Source organism: Quercus lobata, chromosome 3 (genome assembly GCF_001633185.2).
Source record: "Quercus lobata isolate SW786 chromosome 3, ValleyOak3.0 Primary Assembly, whole genome shotgun sequence".
NCBI classification, from domain to species: Eukaryota; Viridiplantae; Streptophyta; class Magnoliopsida; order Fagales; family Fagaceae; genus Quercus; species Quercus lobata.
In genome coordinates, this window is record NC_044906.1 from 43,138,314 (window position 1) to 43,161,055 (window position 22,742).

Genomic DNA, 22,742 nt, shown 5'->3' on the forward strand with positions numbered 1-22,742 from the left:
AATATAAGGCACCTTTGAGATATGAACACCAAGATTCCGATGAACACCAGAGCATTCAATGCATAACAATATGCCAAGATTAAGCGATGCCCAATCTGGTTCAGGAGTGCTGCACTCTGCACAAATATCATTTCCTGGAATTCCTCTGAGAATTCTAGGAACATAATCAGCTCTGTTGAATTTTATGTCATTGTCTAAACTTTCATGGCTACCTAGTGATTGAACATCAACAGAAGCACCACAGATAGAGTGACTGTTCTCAACATGTTTTATTCCAGGGTGCGGCTGCCAAATAGACAACAAATTCTTGTCAGTGAAAGCTATAATGATTGCATGCACAACTTGGTATAATATCACACAGGAAGGAAAAAGGCATTGTATGGACAAACCTGTTGAAGAAAATGAGAATTGAAAAGAGATGCAATAGCACCTGTGATTTTGTTTATCCATTCCATCCTATCTGCCTCATTTTCAGCCTGACCAAACAAGGTTTAGGAAAAAAGTTGGCACAATTTTTTACAGAATACTTCAAGTATATTGATTTAAAAAGAACCAAAAAATAATAATAATTCACGGACCAACTCCTTAAGATAATATGTTGCCAATTATTATTAACCAAGATCACATTGTGGCGATTCCCAAGAAAAGATAAGGCAAAAATCATTCGTACCATAGATAATTGGCACTTAGCCAACCATTTAAAAATAAAAAATAAAAAGCCTTTGATAATCGATGAAGTAACAATATTGTCCTGAAAAATCCAATTCGATAATCAGTATCCAATATCCATACTGAGGTCGCACAAAACTAAGGATCCATTTGGTATAGTTTTTTGAAGTTCTGTTTACAAATGCGTGGTTTCAATTCTTCCTGAACCCCAAAAAAAAAAAAAAATTAAATCAATGAAAAAGTGTTGTTTTTGATAATTGAGCATTTTGACAATGGTGTAAAGCTGTTGTTTCATGGGCAAATTACCAAAAAGGACATGACTACATCATAATAACAAGTTTCTCTTTTCTTTTTGGGCACTTTATGAAAAAACGCAACACGAAAATTGAAAGAACAGAAAAAATAGAAATGACCTAGGTTTTTGCCACGGTTCACTAAATGGTTAAGGGTAGAAACTAGAGAGTGCTACCTTTTAGTAATAATCTTGATTGGCTTCCCAAACTCTGATGTTAATAGAGCAGTTTCATTCTCCTTGATCTAGTGTGTTATAGTTGCTCTGGTATTGTTGCCAGACTGTGTATAAGTGTTAACTATATTGATTTCTTGATTGTATTGGGGCTTTGTTTGCTTACAATGTACAATGGTCGTGTTGCTGGTTTTCCTTGCTTAATTCAAGAATATTGAGTTCGAGTTTTAGATTGATACTAAGCTTGCATTTTAAGCTTGAGCTCAAAGGCTTGACTGAAATGAAATATAAGCTTAACAATCACGTAAGCTTTTTCTTTCTTTCTTTCTTTATTTACCATTTTCATTGTACAAAACTAGGAGTATAAAGGCTTATTTTGGATAGTTGGCATTATGGTACACAAACCCCAAAAAAAAGGAAGTTGGCGTTTTGCTTGTATGCATTGATGCACAATCCAGAAGAAGAATATTATTTAAATATTGAAAAGCCAATCGATCAATCACCTGCAATGTGTAAGTTTTTAAAGGAGAAATTATTCTGAAGCAAAGACGTAGATCCATGTCCTCTGCATCCATCTTTATAGTTGATGTATGGAGATGAACAGTACGGCAGCTCAGAATTTCTTCACTTAATGAAGATGTCCTATTGTGTCTTGAACGGAATCTACCAAACATACTGCTATTACTTTCAGCTGAACGAGTATAATGGTAAGATTGAAGGCCCTGTTGGGGGTAGGGAAAAAGAAAACTTAGGATTATTTCATGTAGCTAGGCCAAAACCATAAGTCAGTAAGTCTGGAAGCAAGCTAAAGAAACATAAATTAAGCATTGCATCACTAAATTTTATAGGTCAAGACAAGTTATAACAGTATTATATACCACAGGTTTGGTACCCTTCATTCTGTAATAACTTAGAGTCCCTTGACTGTCAAGTACAAAGAATCTCCTCTTCCAATCTCCTCTCAAACTTGAAGATCGTTTTAAGAGATATCCCTGTTTGATAGTTTGGACCTAAAAAGTGAAAAAATACAAAATAAAATGTCACAATGGAACCCTAATGAAGTCAGACACAAGGTTTAGAAAATTTGGGCTGCAATGATGGAAACTGAAGGCAATTGCATGGTCTGTAACTTAATATAAAACTACCAAAACCAGTTAATTACCTCCCCATTGGTGGACTGCATAATTGCTTCGACATTTTTGTATGGACTCATACCAACAACACGAATGCTATCAGTACCTGCTGAATGCTCCAAGCTACTTGAAGCCCGCATATTGTCCAGCTCAGCTTGTGTCCTGTATTCTTGAATCCTTTTTGCAAGTTTATCTTGTTCAACATTGGCCATTTCTTTAGATTGTTGTGCGTATGTTAATACCTAATATCAGGAATCAATTCATTTAACATTCATAATTATATAACGCAGGAGCAACTCTGAATTAAGTATGATGCGTCCAGGACTTTGATAAAAATGAAAATTTTCAAAAGCTGATAAGCAAGGAAATATTCCACCTACCCATACATACCTGGTGAATAAATGGTTCCATCTGGCTCAATAGTTCATATCCCTAAAGCACATATAACTATCTTTAGTCCACAAAATGTTTGACATGTAACAAAGTGTAGATTTAAAAATTTAAAAAGCACACCAGTTTAAAATATCTCAGATGACCGTCCATAATTGCACTTATAGATTCCAAGAACTCATACTTCTTCTTTGCTTCAATATTCATGAGGGCATTTACCTGCACTCCTTAAAACCAGAAAGGAAAGTCTACCACAAGTAGAACAACAAAAAAAGTGATTTTGTACAAAAGCATAGAAGAGATCCACATAAGTAGAAGGCATACTAGATTGAAGCGGCTCCTCTCAAATGCAGACTTTGAGTTCTGCAGATCCTGTCCAAAAAATAAAAAAGGATGATAAGGAATGTAAGATCCTTAATTTTTCCATCAAGAAGGTGTCAGCTCCTAGAAATTTTATTTTAGGAAAGAATATGCACCTGGCTTTTAAATACCAAAACAAAAGTTTTACTGAATATGTTTTTTTTAAATGACGTGCAACCTCACCAAGGCAGTGCCCTTTGGACCCACCCTTGGGGAGTAAACCACGGATACACGAACCCACCCACCAAAACCGTGTATTAAGTAATCCAGGAAAACTCCTAATGGGGATCGAACCCAACATGTTTAGTTCTACAGCTCATCACAAGCCTCCAACCACTAGATTGTACCCTAAAGGGGTAAAAGTTGTGTTGAATATGTTTACCATGAAATATAGTTAAACTCTTTTCTTCTTTAATGGTAAGATATACATGCACCCAGTGGGTTTAGAAACCACAATCTCACCCTCCACGACGTTCTTACAGAGAAGGAAATGTCATTTAAGATATCATTGCCAAAATGTAGTAACACTATACAAATTGGTTAGGAGGAAAGATACGGACATGACCCGGCATGAGAGACCACAAAACGACAATTCTTGAAAACTAGGAAACGACATGGCATGGACTCTGCAGTAAAATAAATAATTAATATTAATTGTTAGATATATTTATATATATATTTGGGCATAATTTATGTTTATTTTAGGGTTTTAAACATAAGTAACAACCAACAAAATGTTTGAAGTCATTATTAAAATATTTCTCAACCAAAAAAATGTTTGATGACAAATGTCTTAGAAAAATTATTTCATTATACATGTCTAAAACATTTTTATAGACAATACTTTAAAACTATTATTTAGAAAATACTGCACTCTTTGGACAAAATGTGATGAAACAAATTTACGCAAAATGGTGTGCAAATGTGGGCAAAAAGAGCGTGTTGCACTCTTTGGACAAATTCAAACAATATTTTCAATAAATAAATAAATAACATGGTCTACATTGCCATCAAGCTCAAACCATACGGTTTAAGTTTTTCTTTTACATGGTCTACATTTCTTTCTTTTTTTACCCATAAGTAATATAAGTATTTCGTTCATGATAACTTCTTTGGATATGATTATATGACCTTTTGGAAGGCATTAAAGAGTGGTGAATTTGAAAGGACAATTTGGTAGACAACATTACGCAGGACAATACTAGAACAATTGAACAGCAAAATTGAAAGACAAGAAAATAAAGGGACATGGCCTACGGATCAGCACCAAGGCCTGGCTTAGAGTTGGCACCAAGCATTTCAAACCACTAGGAGTTAGCACCTAGGGTGGAACTAGAGTTGGCACAAGACCAAAGAAACGTAAAGGCTATTGTTTCATTCATCAAATTATAATATCCAAAATTAGTACAATAGTTTGCTTATGTAGGATAACTAATCCCTAATTTCTAATTGGCTTAGGAAACCTTAATTACCTCATTACCAAAATAACCTTACTTCCAAATATTAAAATACTAATAACCTAATAAACTACTAGGACTTAAAACATAAAAATACAACTGACGTGCAAAAAAAAATAATAATATTAAATTAAAATAAAAATATCCTTGTGCATCCCGCATCATAGCATAATGTAACTGTATGGAATGCAAACCTTTTGTGTCTTATGTGGTTTATTTGGAGATTGAAATGCTTAAAACTTCGAAGGGTGTGAGGAATTGGTCTTGGATTTGAAGGTTTGGCATTAAGTCCTTATATGATTGCCTGGCTGCCAACGTGTGTTATTCTTTCTCTAATTTATTTAAATTTCTAGAGCTTTTAGTTTCCTTGATAGCTTATGGTCCTTTTGTGAACATCTCATGTACATGAGTTGCACCCCTGTTGCCGTTATTCAATGAGATATGCATGTAAAACACTCAAACAAATTTCTTTTGATTTGCATGAATTAGCAGACCGATCACTGAGTAGGGATGCTACCTCCAAAGATTATCTACCCTAGGCTCAAAGCTTTTTGAGAAACCACCTGGCTGGGTTCGTCTTCTGCATAGAGGTACTAGTTAATTCTACCTTGAGAAATTTAGTAAATACAATGGAGTCAGAAAAGCAGGTGCAAATCCAAATGCATGGACAGGACAGGAGCAACCAAGGAGAGAAAGCCAGTGTAGGTTGCCTTGAGTGACTCCAGCTTAATACCAAGCTTTTATTAGAAAAAGATGAAACCATAAGTACACAGGCTATACAAAAGGTTCACTTAAAAATTACAAATTCTAATGTAACAAATCAAAAACCATGCAAGAGAAAGAATAAGAATACTGCTATAAGCATGTATTCACTCACATAAATATCTTATAAATAAAGATTTAAGCTTAACCATCTCAACCCCTAAATGCACAACCGTTCCTCTTTCTAAATTTCCCCCAGCACTGCATTCCAAATAAGGCTAATACATTGTCAACAAACATGCCTCTCCAAACTATGGTAAACCTCACCATCTCTTTAAGATATTACCCATTTAACCCCAAAGTGGAAAAGGTAGAAGACCATGACTCTTGCAATAAGTCAATGAATCAACAGAAGATCAACCATACCATCACTGCCCTTACAAATGCAACACCAATCCTCTTAAATACTAATCCTCTTAACAAGGTCATCTACCACAACGATTTCAAGCAAAGCAGCTGTCCAAACCAAAAATGCAACTTTTAAATAGACTTTACAGTGCCAAAATTCTCTTCCAAGTTAACTGTCTAACATTAGACCCTATTAATGCTTCATTTTTTTATAACTTGATAGTTACAACAATGGAGGAGGGAGGATTTAAATACAAGGTTCTTAGCGACCCTCTCAATGCCTCATTCTAGGATCAGATGTCAAATTTACCCTTCTCAGTAAGCTTCCAAAGCAATCTATCAGCCCTTTCTCCTGAAGGACAATCAGATTACTTATAAAAATAAAAAATAAAAAAATAGAAGCAAAAATCAAAATCACAAAAAAATTATAAATAAATAAAAAGTGTGTTCTTCAGTCCAGTTCGACAAATATTACGTCACTTCCCACTAACCTAAAACTAACCCTTGCATTATGAAGGCAATCTAGAGAAGAATTCAGAACAAGTTAGTTATGTTGTTGATAAAAAGGCTTCAAGGGAAATGTCCCAGCCCCCAGTCCATCATGGACATGAAAGGGGTAAAACTGTTGAAGCACAGATCTTCAGCCAGTAAAGCCTCCATTTGCAATGTGCAGTGATAATCACATCCCCACACTAAGACAAATGAGCTATAGCTCAATTGGTACTTCCTTCTTCCATGATAATGGGATGAGGGTGAGGTCATGAGTTCAAGACCCATTGAGCACATTTGTAACATACCAGTCCCAAAAATAAATAAATACTAGCAATCAGTGCCAGGCTTTAAGATAATTGACATCATACTATCTATGACTACTAATTATTTTCAAGAAAACATGTCTAATTGCCAATGCAATTAAACACATAACTGGTCAAGAAAAAAGATCCATCAATACAGATATAGTTAGATATAAAACAGTATGAAGTTACCACAGCCAGATGCAAATGCTTGTTCAGAAAAAAAATTAATAAGCCACTGATTACAATATAATATAGAAAATACCTCTTCTAGTTCTGCAACAATGTCTTCTCTTGTATTTTTCTTCAAAGACACAAACTTTTCTCGTGCCTGGCAATGGAAAACCACAAAATAAAAGAGATATATACAAGAGAGACAACCTTATGTAGCTAGATGATGCTACGAAGATGATGAGTTTGTTTAACAGCAGGATAAATCCTAAGAAGTACTAGGGTAGAAAAGAGAAATCATCCCATAAATAAAATATGTTTTCTATCAAAATTTCTCACTTCTGAGATTTTCATTCATAAATCATAAAGAATACAAATCTTAATTTATAGTTAATGATCTTAGACAACTTGAAATCCTCAGTCTTGAGAAATTTATTTAAGTGATCTCGCACTCTAGGGTGTAGTGATATGAATTCTCTTGTTGAGTTCATTGATTTTTGGTTTTTCTTTTTCAATGTTAATCTAGTTACTTGTAATTCTTTTGGAGAAATTGGAGTATAAATCCTGTGTACATAAGGCTTATTCCTTTTGCAACAAAAAATATTATTTACCAAAAAAAATTTCCTAGTAAATAATTCTTAATTTCAAGAACACGCAATCAAAAGTCAGATAAGAATGATGAAATCCATAATGGAAAGATGATATGAGGAGGTAGAATCCCCATCTACTCATATAAAGTACTAAAAGTGTGCTTCTAAACTCTTAAGAATGCTCCATTGTATAAAGCGTTCATTAATTGTGTGCCACCCATAAGAACTAGGCCAGGCATAAAAGAGAAGCTCTAGACTTGTTTACTGATAATACTGCCAAACCTCTCATGCCAATTAAAAAGTACCTCAAAATTTAGTTGCCCCAAATGGGCATAGGTAGAATATTACAACTCCCAAGCTACTGAAAGAATGTAAGAAGATTTGGTTCACTAACTCTATCATGTTCTCTAGCTAAGCAACATACACATGGCAAGCTTTCACAGTCTCTCTAGTGATCCAGGATTTTGATAGGTAAGAATAATTTTATTAAAAAAAGACAAATTCATGTACAAAGCACATAAATAGGCCTCAAGAATGACAACAAGAAAGAATTATATACGAAAAGGTAAGGACTCTATGAACAACACAATGGATTTCCTCTTCATAAAGCTCCATGCTTGAGACCACTAATATAAGGAATCAAAGGTTGCTAAACTAAACCCCCGCGCTTTCCACATATTCAAAAGTGCATTAATTGTGTTCCCTCCATATTATCATCAAACATAATGGAACAAGGTTCCAAATATCCAACGAATGCTTACCAACCCAACTCCTCCATCCAAACATAAGGTCAATGACCTTATCCAAAAAAACCCACTGAATCCCAAAGGATCTAAAATCAAAGCTCCACAACTCAAAAGCAGCACTGAAGTGTATCAAAAAATGGTCCACCATCTACCCACTACATCATCACATGCAAAACCAACTCACTATCAAATTGTTATGATCCTAGTGTCCCATATGCATTATGACAAATGGTGATCAAAGTTTCAGAAGATGTCAAGGATGTTTTAAAGAAGGTCAAGGCCTTGGCTGAATCTAAAAAGGCCATGAAAGAAGAGCTCTCAAGATTGCAAGACGGGACGTTGATTTTTGTGTCAAAGTGGATGATGATATCCCTATACACACTGCCATTAAAGTTCAGTCCAAAGAACCAACAAAGAAGGTGATGATGATCCAAGAATCCACAATGCATAAAGTTGTTGCTGTTGGCATGGATACAAGTGATCCAATGGCATTTGACTATGGCCAAACTCATGCTTCAACAAATGGGGCTGCTCATGTAATCAAGAATGAAGGCTTGAAATTAACAGCCACACACACTAGTGGCAATGCAATTAAATTTGAACTAGATGATTCTTTCTTGGTGGCTATGTTGGGATAAATGATGGCTTCCATAACCGAGCTGATCATAATTTTTATAAGAACTTAGGTGTGAGTTAGGATCTTAAAGGTTGTGAAGATATAAAAACTGCTCTCAAGAAACTCTCTCTATCCTCAATATCGGCTTCATGGGATCTTGATCAGTTGGATCCATTTACTGCATTATTTGCAGTTTGTGGACAATCATCTCCTTACCCACATGAGTTGCATGGGTGGTCATTGGTTTGAAAGTTTATGGTCAGGGGGGCTTCGTATTTGATAGAAAGGCAGGCCAAGTCATAAAGATTTCTTGGTGCTCCTTTGCTGATCTAGTTAATGATGGGACCTACTTGCACAAGTTATGGGTTGTGACAAAGTGCTTGGAAGTAGTTGGTGTGTTCAATGTTCAAGATGCTTTGAAGTATTGGGTTAATGGCCGGTTTCCCCTCATGAAGGTGTCATTTCACAACAACACCTTGTGTGCAAGGCGTCTTCAAGGGGAGGGAAATGTTAGGAATATGAGATAATTGTTGTAATCCCTTTAGTTAGGTAGTTAGTTAGTTGAGATTAGGATAAGTTAGTTAGGATTTAAGCACATGTAACTCATTTAACACATGGCTTAATTCATAAAGCACATGTTGAATTAACTAACCAATTATCTTGAGCCATGTAGGCCAATGAGATTAGAGCTAGTTTCCTTTAAATACATAATTGTAATTCAACATTAGATATCATTGAAGAATAAACCAATTGATTACTTAGTACATTTCCCCTCTCTCTCTCTCTCTCTCTCTCTCTTAATATTTCTCTATGGAGGGTGACTACCTTGAATTAAATCAATTACCCAACAATTCTCATACGTTCCCCTACAATTCCTATCCATCCCCATTAGGAACCACTCCTAACATTTGGTATCAGAGCCAACCACTACATCGAGTAATCGGATGTAGCTAATTAAGTATAGGAACAAATGAGTTGCGGCTTTGTGGTCGGGTCTCAAGTCTTGGAGGGGGGCGACCTAGAGGCTAAATTAAAATGGCTAACTAAGTCATTGAATAACTGATAGGTCAATGGAGCTGCCCAAAAGGGGGGGGGGGGGGGGGGGGGGGGGGCTACTATAGGATCAATGCCAATAGAGAGTCACCGTGGACGTCACCTGCGGAGCGTGGTGGTATGGTATGATCCTAGTGTCTCACATGGATTAAGTGCAAGCTTAACCATGTGTTTATAAGCTCTTTGGCACCCTCCTCTTGCAAGCTGGTTTCCCATGGGTTTCTAACACAAATATCCCCTCTTGATAAAATTGTCACGTTTGAGAATCTTCATAGTGATCTAGGATGGCATGAGGGAACAGGGAAGTTAGGGAAGGATAGATGGAATGCAATCAAAGAAAGAAATATAGGAATTTGGTAAAGATATACAAAAGCAGTTTCTTGGTATTCCCTCAATGCCTCAAAAGATTTTGAAAGCTCCTCAAGCCAATAGTAGAAGGAAACTCCTTGAAAATATAAAAATAAAATAAACATATATTTTCTAAGTACAAGCTTGAAACTCAAGCATCTCATCAACTAGGGGGGAATATATAGACAGATTCATACAAGAAGCTTTTAGTAGGATATTCAATACCTGATCATAAGCATGTATAGCTTTGTCAAAACGTCGACGGGACTCCTGCAAAGTAAAGAGGTAAGCATGAAAGGAAAAAATAATTGAGAAGAACTTTCAAGAACCTTATCTCAATACTCACACTAATTTCTAGTAAACAAAACCAAAATAGAAAAGTTTAGTTCTTCACTTATGTTAGATTAAATGATTAAATTCACCATTTCCTACAGCTAGCAACCCATCACACAAATAAGTATGAAAAACAATTTAAGGTTGAGGACAGTCCGTTCACAGCACTAAAAGCTTCTAAACCCAAATCAACCACTGGTGACCAAAATAGAACCCAAAACCCCTGCTTCCTAGCAAGAACTTGAAGCTTCCTTGTTTCCTGCCAGTCAATGACCAGCATCAAACTTGAATCCTTCTTCTTCTTGTTTTTGGATAGGTAATAAAACTTTTATTGAATGAAATGAACAACGTGTTCATGATGATGAACACTCTGAACTTGAAACCTTCATTTCCTAGCAAAAATCTGATACTCCCTTGTTTCTTGGTAAGAGCACAAAGCTCCCATTGTTTTTTTTTTTTTTGATAGGTAAGAAAAAATATTATTGAAAATGGAGTAGCAGGAAAAATACATAGGGTTCACAATAGTGAACAAAGAGTAAAAAAGAAATCAAAAAGTAACAAACAATCACTAAGCTATTCTAAGAGACAAAAGAAAATCCATAAGTGCAAAACAATCTTAAGAGACCCCAACACCGAGACCAATCAAAGAGGGTCCGTTGGCATAAATCTAACAACTAAGCCAAAGATTTCCCAGTATTCTCAAAAGAACGCCGATTCTGTTCAGTCTAAATAGTCCACATTAAACAGCCTGGAACCAAATTCCAAATATCAAAATTATGTTTCCTAAGCCAATGATACCAACAAAATAATAAGTCTACAACTAAACCTGGCATTACCCAATCAATCCCAAACAATTGAAGCATATACATCCACAAGGAATGAGCTACCGGACAAAAAATCAACAAGTGATTTCTCATTACTATAGCACATACAACAACGATTCGCCAAAGGGCGACCACGAAGTATAAGTTTATCCAAAGTTAGAATCTAGCCATAAGCTGCTGTTCACATACAAAATGCCACCCTTTTAAGAACCTTTACTTTCCAAATGCCCTTCCAAAGGAAAGTAGAAAGAGTTACATTTCGAATGATAGAAAGACCGAATGTCAAACTTCCCACTTCCAGTGAGATGCCAACAAAGTCTATAACAACCTCCACCCCTAGGAATCCAAGTTTGGATGAAGTGAAGAAAGGAGTAAGAAGCCGCTAACTTCCAATCATTGAATTCCCTATAAAATCTTAAACTCCACACACTATCATTATCACCAACTAGAGGACTTAACACTTCAGATTTACAAGCTCCCATTGTTCCAACAACTAATATCAACCTGATAGGCCGATACTATTGCTACTTGGTTGAAACAGTGCCAATTCAAAGAGATAATGGTCATTACTTTGTTCTCACCTTGTCGTTGTTAAGACATACCAGTGCCTCTTGACCGCAACTTGTTGCTCATCTATTTCAAATTTACAGGCCCAGTTGCCTGAAACAATTCTCTCTTGCTTGTCTTAACTGCTTTTCTACTAACTTGATGGTGTTATCCATTTATCCTAGTAGACAATGGCTCTATATTTTGGTTTCCTGTGTTTCTTGATTTGGTTGATTGGATTATGGAATTGCGAGGTGATAATTATAATGCTTGTCTAGTTTGGTATTTGTTATAATGGACCCAAATTACCGATTATCCTTAAAAGCTTAAACGGTTAGAATATGGTGAATTTAATCATTTAACCAATATTCTAACACTCCTCTTGCATATGGGCCTAGACTCTACCTTAATAAGTGGATCAGGGGAAGTATTGAACTAATGAAGCTAAAAATCCTTTTGCCGCATTGCTTGATGTGGTGTATTTGAAGAGAAAGGAATGCTAGATGCTTTGAGGGATGTGAGCAGTCCTTGTTAGAGATTAAGTCTTTTTTCTTGCATACTCTCCTTGTTTGGAGTGTGGCTTTATCACATTTTTCATGTTTTTACCTTCCCGCTTTACTTGATCATTGTAATTTTGGTTCTTGATTTTTGCCCCCATAGTATATCCCCAATGTACTCAGGTTGGCTAGTTTTTTCTTAATAAAATTTTTTTCATTATCTATCAAAAAAAAAAAAAAAAAAAAGTCCTTTTGTGGAATATTCGGGGGCTTGAATGATAAGGATAAATGTCAGAGAATGAGGAATTTGCTAAGAAGTCGGAGGGTGGATGTTGTTTGTTTGCAAGAACCAATAGTGAAGAACATGTCCCAAGGGATGGCCCAAATTATTCGGCCTAGCCAATTTGCTGATTGCGTTCTTCCGTAGATTCAGCAGGATCCACCGGGGGTATTCTTATTCTTTGGGACACAAGAGTGGTGGAAATGATAGAGGAAGCAGTGGGGAGGCACTCTGTTTCCTGTAAATTTAGGTGTATCTCAGATGGTTTTATTTGGCCTTTTTCAGGGGGGTATGGTCCTCACAAATTTAGGGAAACCTTCACAGGTATTTAGTTGTTGAGGCTCCCATCTACTGAGCCTTCTTACCTGCCTGCAGATCCATCTCCATCCCATCCTCCACCTGTCTAAAGTTATTTCTCCTACAGAGGCATCATCTCCGTGCTTTCACCACCCCTATCTCTTCTATGCTTGTTCTTAAGTATGTCTAGGAGGCCCTATCTATAAATGGTTGGAAGACAACCACGGGAAAAAAGATGTTAGCCCTTCACAAGAATGGTGCTCAGTATTTAGTACCTTTTCCCTCAAGAAAGTCTACTGTTGGCTGTTGTTGGGTATAAATTGTGAAATACTTACCTGATGAGTCTATTGAGCACTTGAAGGCTTTTCATGTGGCGAAGGAGCACACCCAGACTTATGGTATTGATTATTCTGAAACCTATTCTCACCAGTTGTTACGACTGCTTCTATTTGCTATTTCATATCCCTAGCTACTAATCTGGATTGGCCGTTATTTTAGTTAGATGTCAAAAACACATTCTTACGTGGTGAGTTACAGGAGGAAGTCTGCATAGAGCAACGCTTAGGTTTGTTGCTCATGGGAGTTAGGGAAGATTTGTAGACTACGCAAAGCCTTGTATAGACTCAAACAATCTCCTAGAGTGTTGTTTGGCAAGTTTGGCAACGCCAGTCAGTTTTGGAATGCAAAATTGCCTATTTGAAACTTTTGAGAGAGGGAAAAAAATATTTATAGTTTATGCTAATGATATCATCATAACTAATGATGACCAAAAGCAGATTACTGAGTTAAAGACGTTACTTCTTCATTCCAAACTAAGGATTTGGGAAAGCTATGCTATTTCTTGGGATTTGAGGCATTGTGTTCCAAGCTAGAAATTAATCTATCATAGAGGAAATATATGTTAGATATTTTGGAAGAGATTGAACTGATAGGGTCAAAACCTGTGTATTAGGATTAATAAGATTATTAAGTTGAAGAAATACAATTAATCTTTCTGTTCACACTTACAAAAGGAGGTGTTGCAATTTGAACTAAGGGAGTAGGTACTATTTGAGCTAAAGCTCATAGGCACATTTGCCTTTTCAATTTATTGACAGTTCTAATTATACTTACTAAAATAAACAATAGAATTTACAACATATTAGTATCTGGCACATTATATTACCACTTATTCCTTCTTATACTAGCATAACGTAAATGCAAATTGGGGCTGCAATTTTGTATATTCAGGAGTAATTTTAATGTTTTATTTCCTAGATTATAGAATACGTAGTCCAGAGTAAATACCATCCAGGACATAAATTATCATCTACACTATAGTCATATTGCAAAGCCTTTGTCAACTTCCAAGAAAGTATTATCATCACAACTAAAGTGGAATAAGAGTCTACCTTTGCATCTTCCAGATCAACAGTCATAAAGTGCATAAGCCGGTCAATCAAGACATGTTCTACCTGTGACACAGATTTTGTCAACTCAATATAAAATAAACATTCCAAACAGACACCAAAATGGACAAAAGATTTAGCATTTTCCCATCACTTTAATCAGGGAAATTTTTTTTTTTTTTTTGGTTGGTGCGAAGGTAAAAATGCATTGGCCTTCAACTAATAAGGAGATATAGAAAGTGATAGCATCACCTACAAATGCAACTTCTTCCCATCACACTTTGGTGTAACAAGTGATAGCATCACCTACTAATGCAAAACTTTATAATTTTATATATATAACCGTCTAACCCACTATAAACACTTGCAACAAACACCCATAACACTAAGCACTAGTTCAATGGCTTACAATATATTCTTGTTATCTTTTTGTATGGACAGCAGCTTTTAATTCTACACTGACAATAGATAAACTTGTTAAACGGAAGCTAGTAATTGTTAATAGATGTTTTATGTGTAAGAAAAGTTGGTAAACAGTTGAGCACTTTTTGTACTGTCCATTGCTAGGAAGCTGGGGTCTTTGGCTTTTCCGGCTTTTGGGATTCCTTAGGTTATGCCACGCCAAGTAATTGATTTGTTGACTATTTGGGGAGGGCTGTTTGGACGTCACCATAATAGGGCAGTGTGACAAGCTACTCCGCATTGCATTATGTGGACCATATGGAGAGAGGGCTCACCGGACTCTTGAGAATGATGAGCAATCTATGCAAGAAATTAGAATGGTTTTTTGAGAACTATTTTTGAATATTGTATGGCAATTTGAGGGTGTCTTGTAGTTCTATCATTGATTTTTTGGTCCTCTTGAGCGTTCATTTGTAATTCTTTAAGGACGTTCGCATTCAAGCAATCTTCTTTATAATAGATTATTGTCTTATCAAAAAAAAAAAAAAAAAAAGGTAAGATCAGGTTTAAGAAAATAAATACAAATATCAAGAGACAAAGCTCGTAGTGAAAGGAAGTATGTTAAAAACAAATGTATATGAACAGTAAGAGAGAGGCAAAAAAAGTGTCTAGACCACTAATTTATCATTGCTTAGTCTGAAGGAAGAATGATGTTTTGGATCCACAGATACTAACTATAGAGACCCAAAAAAGGGAGTCCTACAATCCATGGAATCCCATATCACCTAGGAAAGCACATGGAGATGTGCTTATAAGGAGTGATCTCCCTTCAATGTGTAAATGTCTTTTCTCCCACTACTATATGATTTAGGGGAAAAACAAAACCGTGAGGGGAATGGATACCAAAGTGAACAATATCAACATAGTTTAGGTGGGGTCATTACAAATGGTATCAAAGTCATGCCCTAGTCGGAAGTGTGGACACCACATGCGTGCCAGTAAGGGGGGTGGATTGTAGAAACCCAAAAGGGAGGCCTACAATCCATGAAATCTCACATCGCCTAAGGAAGCACATGGGGATGTACTGATCTCCCTTCAATGTGTAGAGGTCTTTTCCCCCACAACTGTGTACTTTGGGGGGAGAACAAAACCGTGAGAGTATGGGTCCCAAAGCGGACAATATCTACATAGTTGGGGTGGGATCATTACACTAACAGCGTAAATGGCATCTCTCATATTCATAATACAATAACATTTGGAAGAACAATTTCATTGATTGGCAGTTTGAGGACTCACTTGGGAACGAAGAAGCTCTTTATAAGTAGCAAGCTCATGAAATGCAGTAATAAACTTGGATAAGACTGGACCTGGGATAAAGGAACAATTTCACATTGGTTATCATCAGATTAGCAGGCAACATAGGTGGGGAATTCTCCATTTTTCAATATTGCTAAAGCCAATTTTGAACATGATTAGTAACTCAACGGTCCCATTGCCATGTAACTGGGACCTGATATTCTATTAAAAATAAAAATCAACAAATATTAAAGTATAAAAATCTACATATTCAAAGTAGTGCATACCCTCTCAAAATTCTAAAAATGATAATTCTTTTGCAACTCAGACAATAAGGGACAATAATTTTATTAAAAAAAAATGATAAGTATATCAGAAAAATAATTAGAATAACAATAACAACATCAGTAACATTAATCATAATTATCTATTGAATCGAAATAAATTTTTTTTTTTTTGACAAGTATTCAATCGCAACTAATAATAGCAAGGGTAAAATCCACCAACACCCCCTAAATTTTCATTTAGTTGGACCTAATACCTCTTATACTAATTATTAGCAAATTCAATACAGGTTCAAAAGGTACCACTTACCAAAACCGAAAACAAACTATAGCAAATCAGTCTTTTAGAGTACTAGCATCAGGTATGCTAAATGCTAAAAATTTTAGCATTTAGCACACCAAAAACCCACCAACAGCAGATGTTCCAAATGCCAAATAAATTTGGCATTTGCTACAGTACACTTCTACTATTGGCATGGTACGGATACACATGCTATAATTTTTCTATCTTTTTTTATTCACTTTTCTCTCTCCTCTCACCTCGGTCTCATCTCACGTTTGCTCTCTCTCTCTCTCTCTCTCTCTCTCAGACAGCACCGACTGTCCTTGCCACGCCATGCCACCCACCACCACATCGTCCACTCTCAGTCTCAGAATTAGATTTGGGTTTTTTCTATTTCTTCAGATTTGTGTGATGAGGTTTTTTAGTTATGTTTTGCAATGATTTTTTGATTTGATTTGGGTTTTGTGAAGGCTTGTGGTGGTGGTTGGGTGATGGGTTTTGATGGTGGTGCTGGTGCTGGTGCTGGTGATGGGTTGTGGGTTGTAATTGTGATGATGGTGGTGGTGATGGTGATGGTTATAGTGGTGGTGATGGGTTTTGATAGAGGTGGTGGTGGTGATTTTTGTGGGTATGGTGATTGTTTAGTTTATGAGAGAGGTAGTGGTGGTGATGATGGTTGTGGGTTTGATGGTGATGGTGGTGAAGGTGATGGGTTTTGACAGTGGTGGTGGTGGTGGTGGTGGTCATGGTGGGGATAGTGGTTGGTTGGTTTATGAGAAAGATGCAATCTAATGAAGAGAAGAGAGAGTGAATATAGAGAAGACATAAGCCGGAGAAGAAGTGTCCATGGCAGTTAATTAGGTTTTTTTATATTTTATTTGGTTATTCTAGAGACAAGTTTTTTTTTTTATATTGCACTTCCCCATCCCCCTTAAGTATAGGCAAACGCAGATGCAATTGCAATTTTGATAGCACAACCATAGCATGGCACAAGAAAGAACATCCTCTTTGGAAGCCTAAGGCTAAGGCAAAGCCCAAGAATAAGCGTCCATGGTAGTTAATTAGGTTTTTAATATTTTATTGAGTTATTCTAGAGTCAAGAGTATTTGAGTAATTTTACAATTGTTAGGTATAGGCCATAGTTATGAACCATGGGTTTTATTTTATTAATAAGTCTTATTTTAGTTTATGGGTCTTCATGTATGGGCTTTGGTTTAATTCAATTAGGTTTTGGTTCACTAGTCAAACTATGAATCCTAGTACTAGTAGGATTTTTTTTTTTTTAAGCAATAAAAATTTTATTCAAACATTAAAAAAGAGTCACCCAAGTATACACGACATATATAGCTAGGGATTAATACAATCAAGAACTCAAATTACAGGCATCCATCAAATCATAAATTGAAATGATAGAATGGCTTTCTACGATAGACATCCAATCTAATAGTGTTCTAAAGAATAAAAGTTTTAGATCTAGTAGGAGTATTATTACTACTAGTACAAGAAAAAGTCTTTATATATTGTGCTCAATGTATTCAAAAGAGGTAGAGTATTTTAATAAAATTATTGTATTTGAGCAATATGCACATTAGCCTTTGTTGGTTCTTCCTCCATTTCTCTTCTTTCTTCTCTTCCTCTTCTTTCTTCTCATGGTTACTATTCATACAGCACTGAACACCCTAAATTTCTCTCTAATTCTTCTTATTTCCTAACCACCTAAATTTCTCTCTAATTCTTCTTATTTCCTAACCCTAAGCCCACCACAAACACACATAGACAAACTCCCTAATTTGTCCTTCATCAATTTCATCCCTCCCTTAGTATTCCATCAAATTAACCAAAAAATCAATTCTTTTTTAAAAAAAGTCCAAACACACAGGTCAATGACCTTAGTACCCTCCAATAACAAACACATCATATGCACAATGATTGCCTAAATACCCTCCAAAAACAAACACGTCACATGCATAAAGAAGGTCCTTCAAATCATGCATGGGATGTGTTTGTTATTGACGGGTATTAAGGTCATTAATGTATTGGTCTGGACACATTTTTCACAAAACTAAAAATTGAACTTTCCATTAGTTTGATGGAAAATACTAAGGGAGGGGATATGAAAAGATAAAGATTAGTTTGATGGAAAATACTAAGGGAGGGGATATGAAAAGATAAAGAGGGGCATTGTTCCATTTTAAACTAAAGTGATGATATTGCAACTGCCCTATGCTTAAGAGGGAAACTACAATTTGCCCAAACTTTATATCAATGCTAAAAATTCACTTTATAAACCCTCTAAATTTAGGGTTACTTCTAAACAAGGCCATTGATTTTCAAAACTTGCATTTTACACCCTTGACTATTACAATGATGTAAATGTGCCCCTTCCGTTATGGTCCATCAAATTTTCTCTATTAACCAACCTAAAAACGATTTTTTTCTGTTTTTCTGTCTAATACTTTTTTCTTTTTCTTTTACTGTGTGGGTTAACAGCAAGAATCTACCGAAAGTTGACAGAAGTGGCTCAGTCATATTTTGTTAATACCCGACCCGATGGTGTGGATTGTAAGTTTACATAATTAAAGGACCCATTTAGAAGCAACCTCAAACTTAGAACTTGAGCCTGCAACTTGTCACTTTTGGTGAAAGGCACTTGTTAAATACAGAAAAAAATAACAAGGTGCTTGTCACATAGTAAAGAACACCAAAGGGCCAAATTGTTCCCAAATAATACCATCTAATTTATCTCAAGTATTAGGGAATGGGAACAAACTTGATATATCTTCAATCAGTGCAACATAGATTTGACCAAGATTGGAAGATATTGGTTGTGATTGGAAGCCTAGTAACTCATCCTCTAATGTGCTCCCAATCAATAATGCTTAAAGTGAGATTGGTCAAATGGTATTACTTGGGAAAAAATGGGCCTTCAGTAGCCAAGTTACAAGCATGCTCACTTCCCATCATTGATCTTAAAAAAAAAAAAAAAAGTACCTATTTGCTACTTCTCAGCAGTAGAAAGGAAAGAAATGGATTAAAATGAACTTTTAATGAATATTCCATATATTCCTTTCTTTGGGAGTTTTGTGGGAAGGAATGACATGCCTCTGAACGTTCCATTTCCTTATACGCAATCCTCCCAAATATATATATGAGCATAAGAGTGGAAGAGCATAAGAGTAAAAGTTTATAAAGGGGAAAATGTTCTTATCCTGATGTCTTTAAAAAAAAAATATATATATATATATATATATGAGCATAAGAGTAAAAGTTTATATTCATTTCATTTCCTTCCCTTCCCTTCTTTTTATAAACTCCCTAACACACTAGAAAAGGAATACCTCATTCTTTTCCGCTCCGTTCTATTTCTTTATAACAAATCTATTCCATTTCATTCTTTTTTTTTTTTGATAAGTAAAAGATATATTGATAAAAAAGGGGACACCCTAGTGCACAGGAAGTGTACAAGGGAAAAGAAATCAAATACAAAAATTACAAGAGTCTAGGAAATCAATAAAAGAGGGGAAAGATTTATCTTGCAAAGCAAACAACCAATCCCTTAAAGTTCTAAAAAAGAGAAGCTTGAGGTCAAGAATAGATTTCTCAGTATCTTCAAAACATCTACTATTCCTCTCCCTCCAAAGACACCACAATAAGCAATGAAGAATGATGGACCAAATATAACCATTTCGATGACGACCAAAGCTGCCTTGCCAACACCATAACAGCCCTAGAACAGAGTGCGGCATAACCCAAGAAACACCAAAAAGGCCCAAAACCATAGACCATAGATCCGAAGCAACAGGACAATGATGAAATAGATGGTCAACCGATTCACCATTTCTCTTACACATGTAGCACCAATCCAGAATCCACACCTTCCTTTTACGTAAATTATCAATCCTCAAGCATTTCCCTAAAGCAGCAGTCCAAACAAAGAAAGCTACTCTAGAGGGAATCTTTTGCTTTCAAATACTTTTCCAAGGAAACCCAATGGAAGCGGTGCCAGCTAAAATTCTATAATAACCACTAACCAAGAAACCCTTAACTTTGTTAGGAATCCAACACAATTTATCCTCACCTCGCCCCATTATATGCGAACCATAAATAAATGCCACGAAGTCGAACATAGACTCTAGATCCCGAGCATGCACACTCCTAATGAATCTCACATCCCAAAAGAGGACACCATGAGCGGACATCATAAGCTCAGCCACACTAGCATCCTTATTCCTACAAAATCTGAACAAGTTTGGAAATCTAACAGCAAGAGAAGTCTCTCCACACCACCGGTCTTGCCAAAACTTCACTCTAAATCCATCACCAATATCATACAGAATATGGTGAGAGAAAGAATGCCATCCCTTATTGATATTTTTCCATAAACCAACACCATAAGGGCCAATCACAGCTCTGGAAAACCAGCCCCCCACATACAACCATACTTTGTCTCTATCACTTGCCTCCAAAGGGCATCTTCCTCAACCCCAAATCTCCAAAGCCACTTTCCAAGTAAAACTTCATTGAAAAGTCTAATCTTCCTTATCCCTAAGCCACCCGAAGAAATAGGAGAACAAACAGTAGCCCATTTAACCAAATGGATTTTAGGATCATCTCCAAGACTGCCCCACAAGAAATTCCGCTGGAGCTTCTCAATTCGGCTAGCCACACTAGCAGGAATAGGAAATAAAGAAAGAAAATAAGTGGGTAGATTAGATAGGGTGCTTTTGATAAGGGTGACTCTACCTCCCTTGGATAAGTATAAACGTTTCCAACCCGCCAATCTCCTCTCCATTTTCTCTAGAATAGGATTCCATATAGACTTATCCTTGAATTTAGCTCCCAAAGGAAGACCTAGATATTTCATAGGGAAAGAGCCCTACTTGCAGCCAAGAACAACCAAGAAAAGGTCAAAATCATTGACAACCCCAACCGGAACCAATTCTGATTTGCCCAGGTTGATCTTAAGGCCAGACACCGCCTCAAACCAAATAAGAATCATGCGAAGGATCAAAATCTGATCTAAATCAGCCTTACAGAAAATAAGCGTGTCATCTGCAAAGAGGAGATGAGACACCGCCATGGATCTTCCCTCCAAGTTACCTACACTAAAGCCCAACATGCGACCTTCAAGAACTGCTTTGTCCAACATTCGACCAAGAGCTTCCATCACCAAAACAAACAACAAAGGAGACAACATATCACCTTGCCTCAAGCCTCTGGTGCTACCAAAAAAACCACAAGGAGAGCCATTGATCAAGATGGAGAAGCGGACAGTAGAAAGACAAAAGCGAATCCATTGTCTCCATTTGGCAGAGAATCCACTTCTTTCTAACATCTGTAGCAGAAAATTCCAGTTTACATGGTCAAAAGCCTTCTCAACATCCAGCTTACAAATCAGCCCCGGCAACCCAGACTTCAATCTACTGTCAAGGCATTCATTAGCAATAAGAACAGGGTTAAGGATTTGTCTGCCCCACACAAAAGCATTCTGAGATGCTGAGATTATATCCCCCATCACCAAGCGGAGACGATTAGCCAAAACTTTAGCAATAATTTTGTAAACCCCTCCAACCAAGCTAATGGGCCGAAAATCTCCAATCTCATTAGCTGCATGTTTTTTAGGAATAAGAGTAACAAAAGTTGTGTTTAAACTTTTCTCAAACTGACCATTGGCAAAAAAATGATGAAAAACAGCCATGAGATCCGGCTTAACAATCCCCCAGCAAGCTTGGAAAAAAGCCATAGGGAAGCCATCAGGACCAGGGGATTTATCACCATGAAAACTTTGAATAACATCAAAGATTTCTGCCTCTTCAAAAGGCCTCTCTAACCAATCCGCATTCTCCCCAGATATCATTGGAAAAACCAACGAATCTGGAAACGTCCGCTCAACCTGCTGCTCAGAGTACAAATTCATGAAGAAATGAGAAACGTAGTCTGCAATTATACCCTGATCCGACGACAAAGTACCATTAACCATAAGGCTTTCGATGGCATTATTTTTCCTGTTGGAATTAGCCATTCTATGAAAGAATTTGGTATTGGCATCCCCTTCTTTCAAATGCAACACCCTGGACTTTTGTCTCCAACTTGTCTCTTCCATAAGAGTCAACTTTTCAATATCTAAACGAAGATTAGTTTGAGCTAACTTCTCCTCAGCAGATAGACTATGAATCTCCTCTTTAGCATCCAAATCAATCAACTTACTCCAAAGGGCCTGTTTCTTAAAAGTGACATTGCCAAACTCAGTTTCATTCCACTTTTTTAAGTCTGAATTCAATGCAGCCAACTTCTTAGCAAGAATAAAACTAGGGGTACCATGGAACAAATAGGAAGCCCACCACTCCTTCACTTTGTCTACAAAGTTATCCACCCTTAACCACATATTTTCAAAACAGAAGGGAATTCT

The 22,742-nt window shown here is 36.5% G+C and overlaps 1 protein-coding gene across 6 annotated transcripts in view; it reads right to left on the reverse strand.

The window, feature by feature from the left end:
* Window positions 1-22,742, reverse strand: part of LOC115981842 (ADP-ribosylation factor GTPase-activating protein AGD4-like) — a 44,784-nt gene that overhangs the window by 12,516 nt on the left and 9,526 nt on the right. For 5 of the 6 annotated variants that reach the window (XM_031104233.1, XM_031104234.1, XM_031104236.1 and 2 more), the window contains 12 exons: window positions 15,767-15,837; window positions 14,072-14,134; window positions 10,129-10,173; window positions 6,645-6,710; window positions 2,983-3,030; window positions 2,782-2,877; window positions 2,659-2,700; window positions 2,298-2,510; window positions 2,014-2,145; window positions 1,639-1,857; window positions 390-476; window positions 13-285 (listed from right to left, as the gene is read on the reverse strand). In XM_031104233.1, the coding sequence (XP_030960093.1) occupies window positions 13-285; window positions 390-476; window positions 1,639-1,857; window positions 2,014-2,145; window positions 2,298-2,510; window positions 2,659-2,700; window positions 2,782-2,877; window positions 2,983-3,030; window positions 6,645-6,710; window positions 10,129-10,173; window positions 14,072-14,134; window positions 15,767-15,837 (1,355 nt within the window). The remainder of the gene's footprint in view (window positions 1-12; window positions 286-389; window positions 477-1,638; window positions 1,858-2,013; window positions 2,146-2,297; window positions 2,511-2,658; window positions 2,701-2,781; window positions 2,878-2,982; window positions 3,031-6,644; window positions 6,711-10,128; window positions 10,174-14,071; window positions 14,135-15,766; window positions 15,838-22,742) is intronic. The other variant, XM_031104235.1, reaches the window with a different exon arrangement.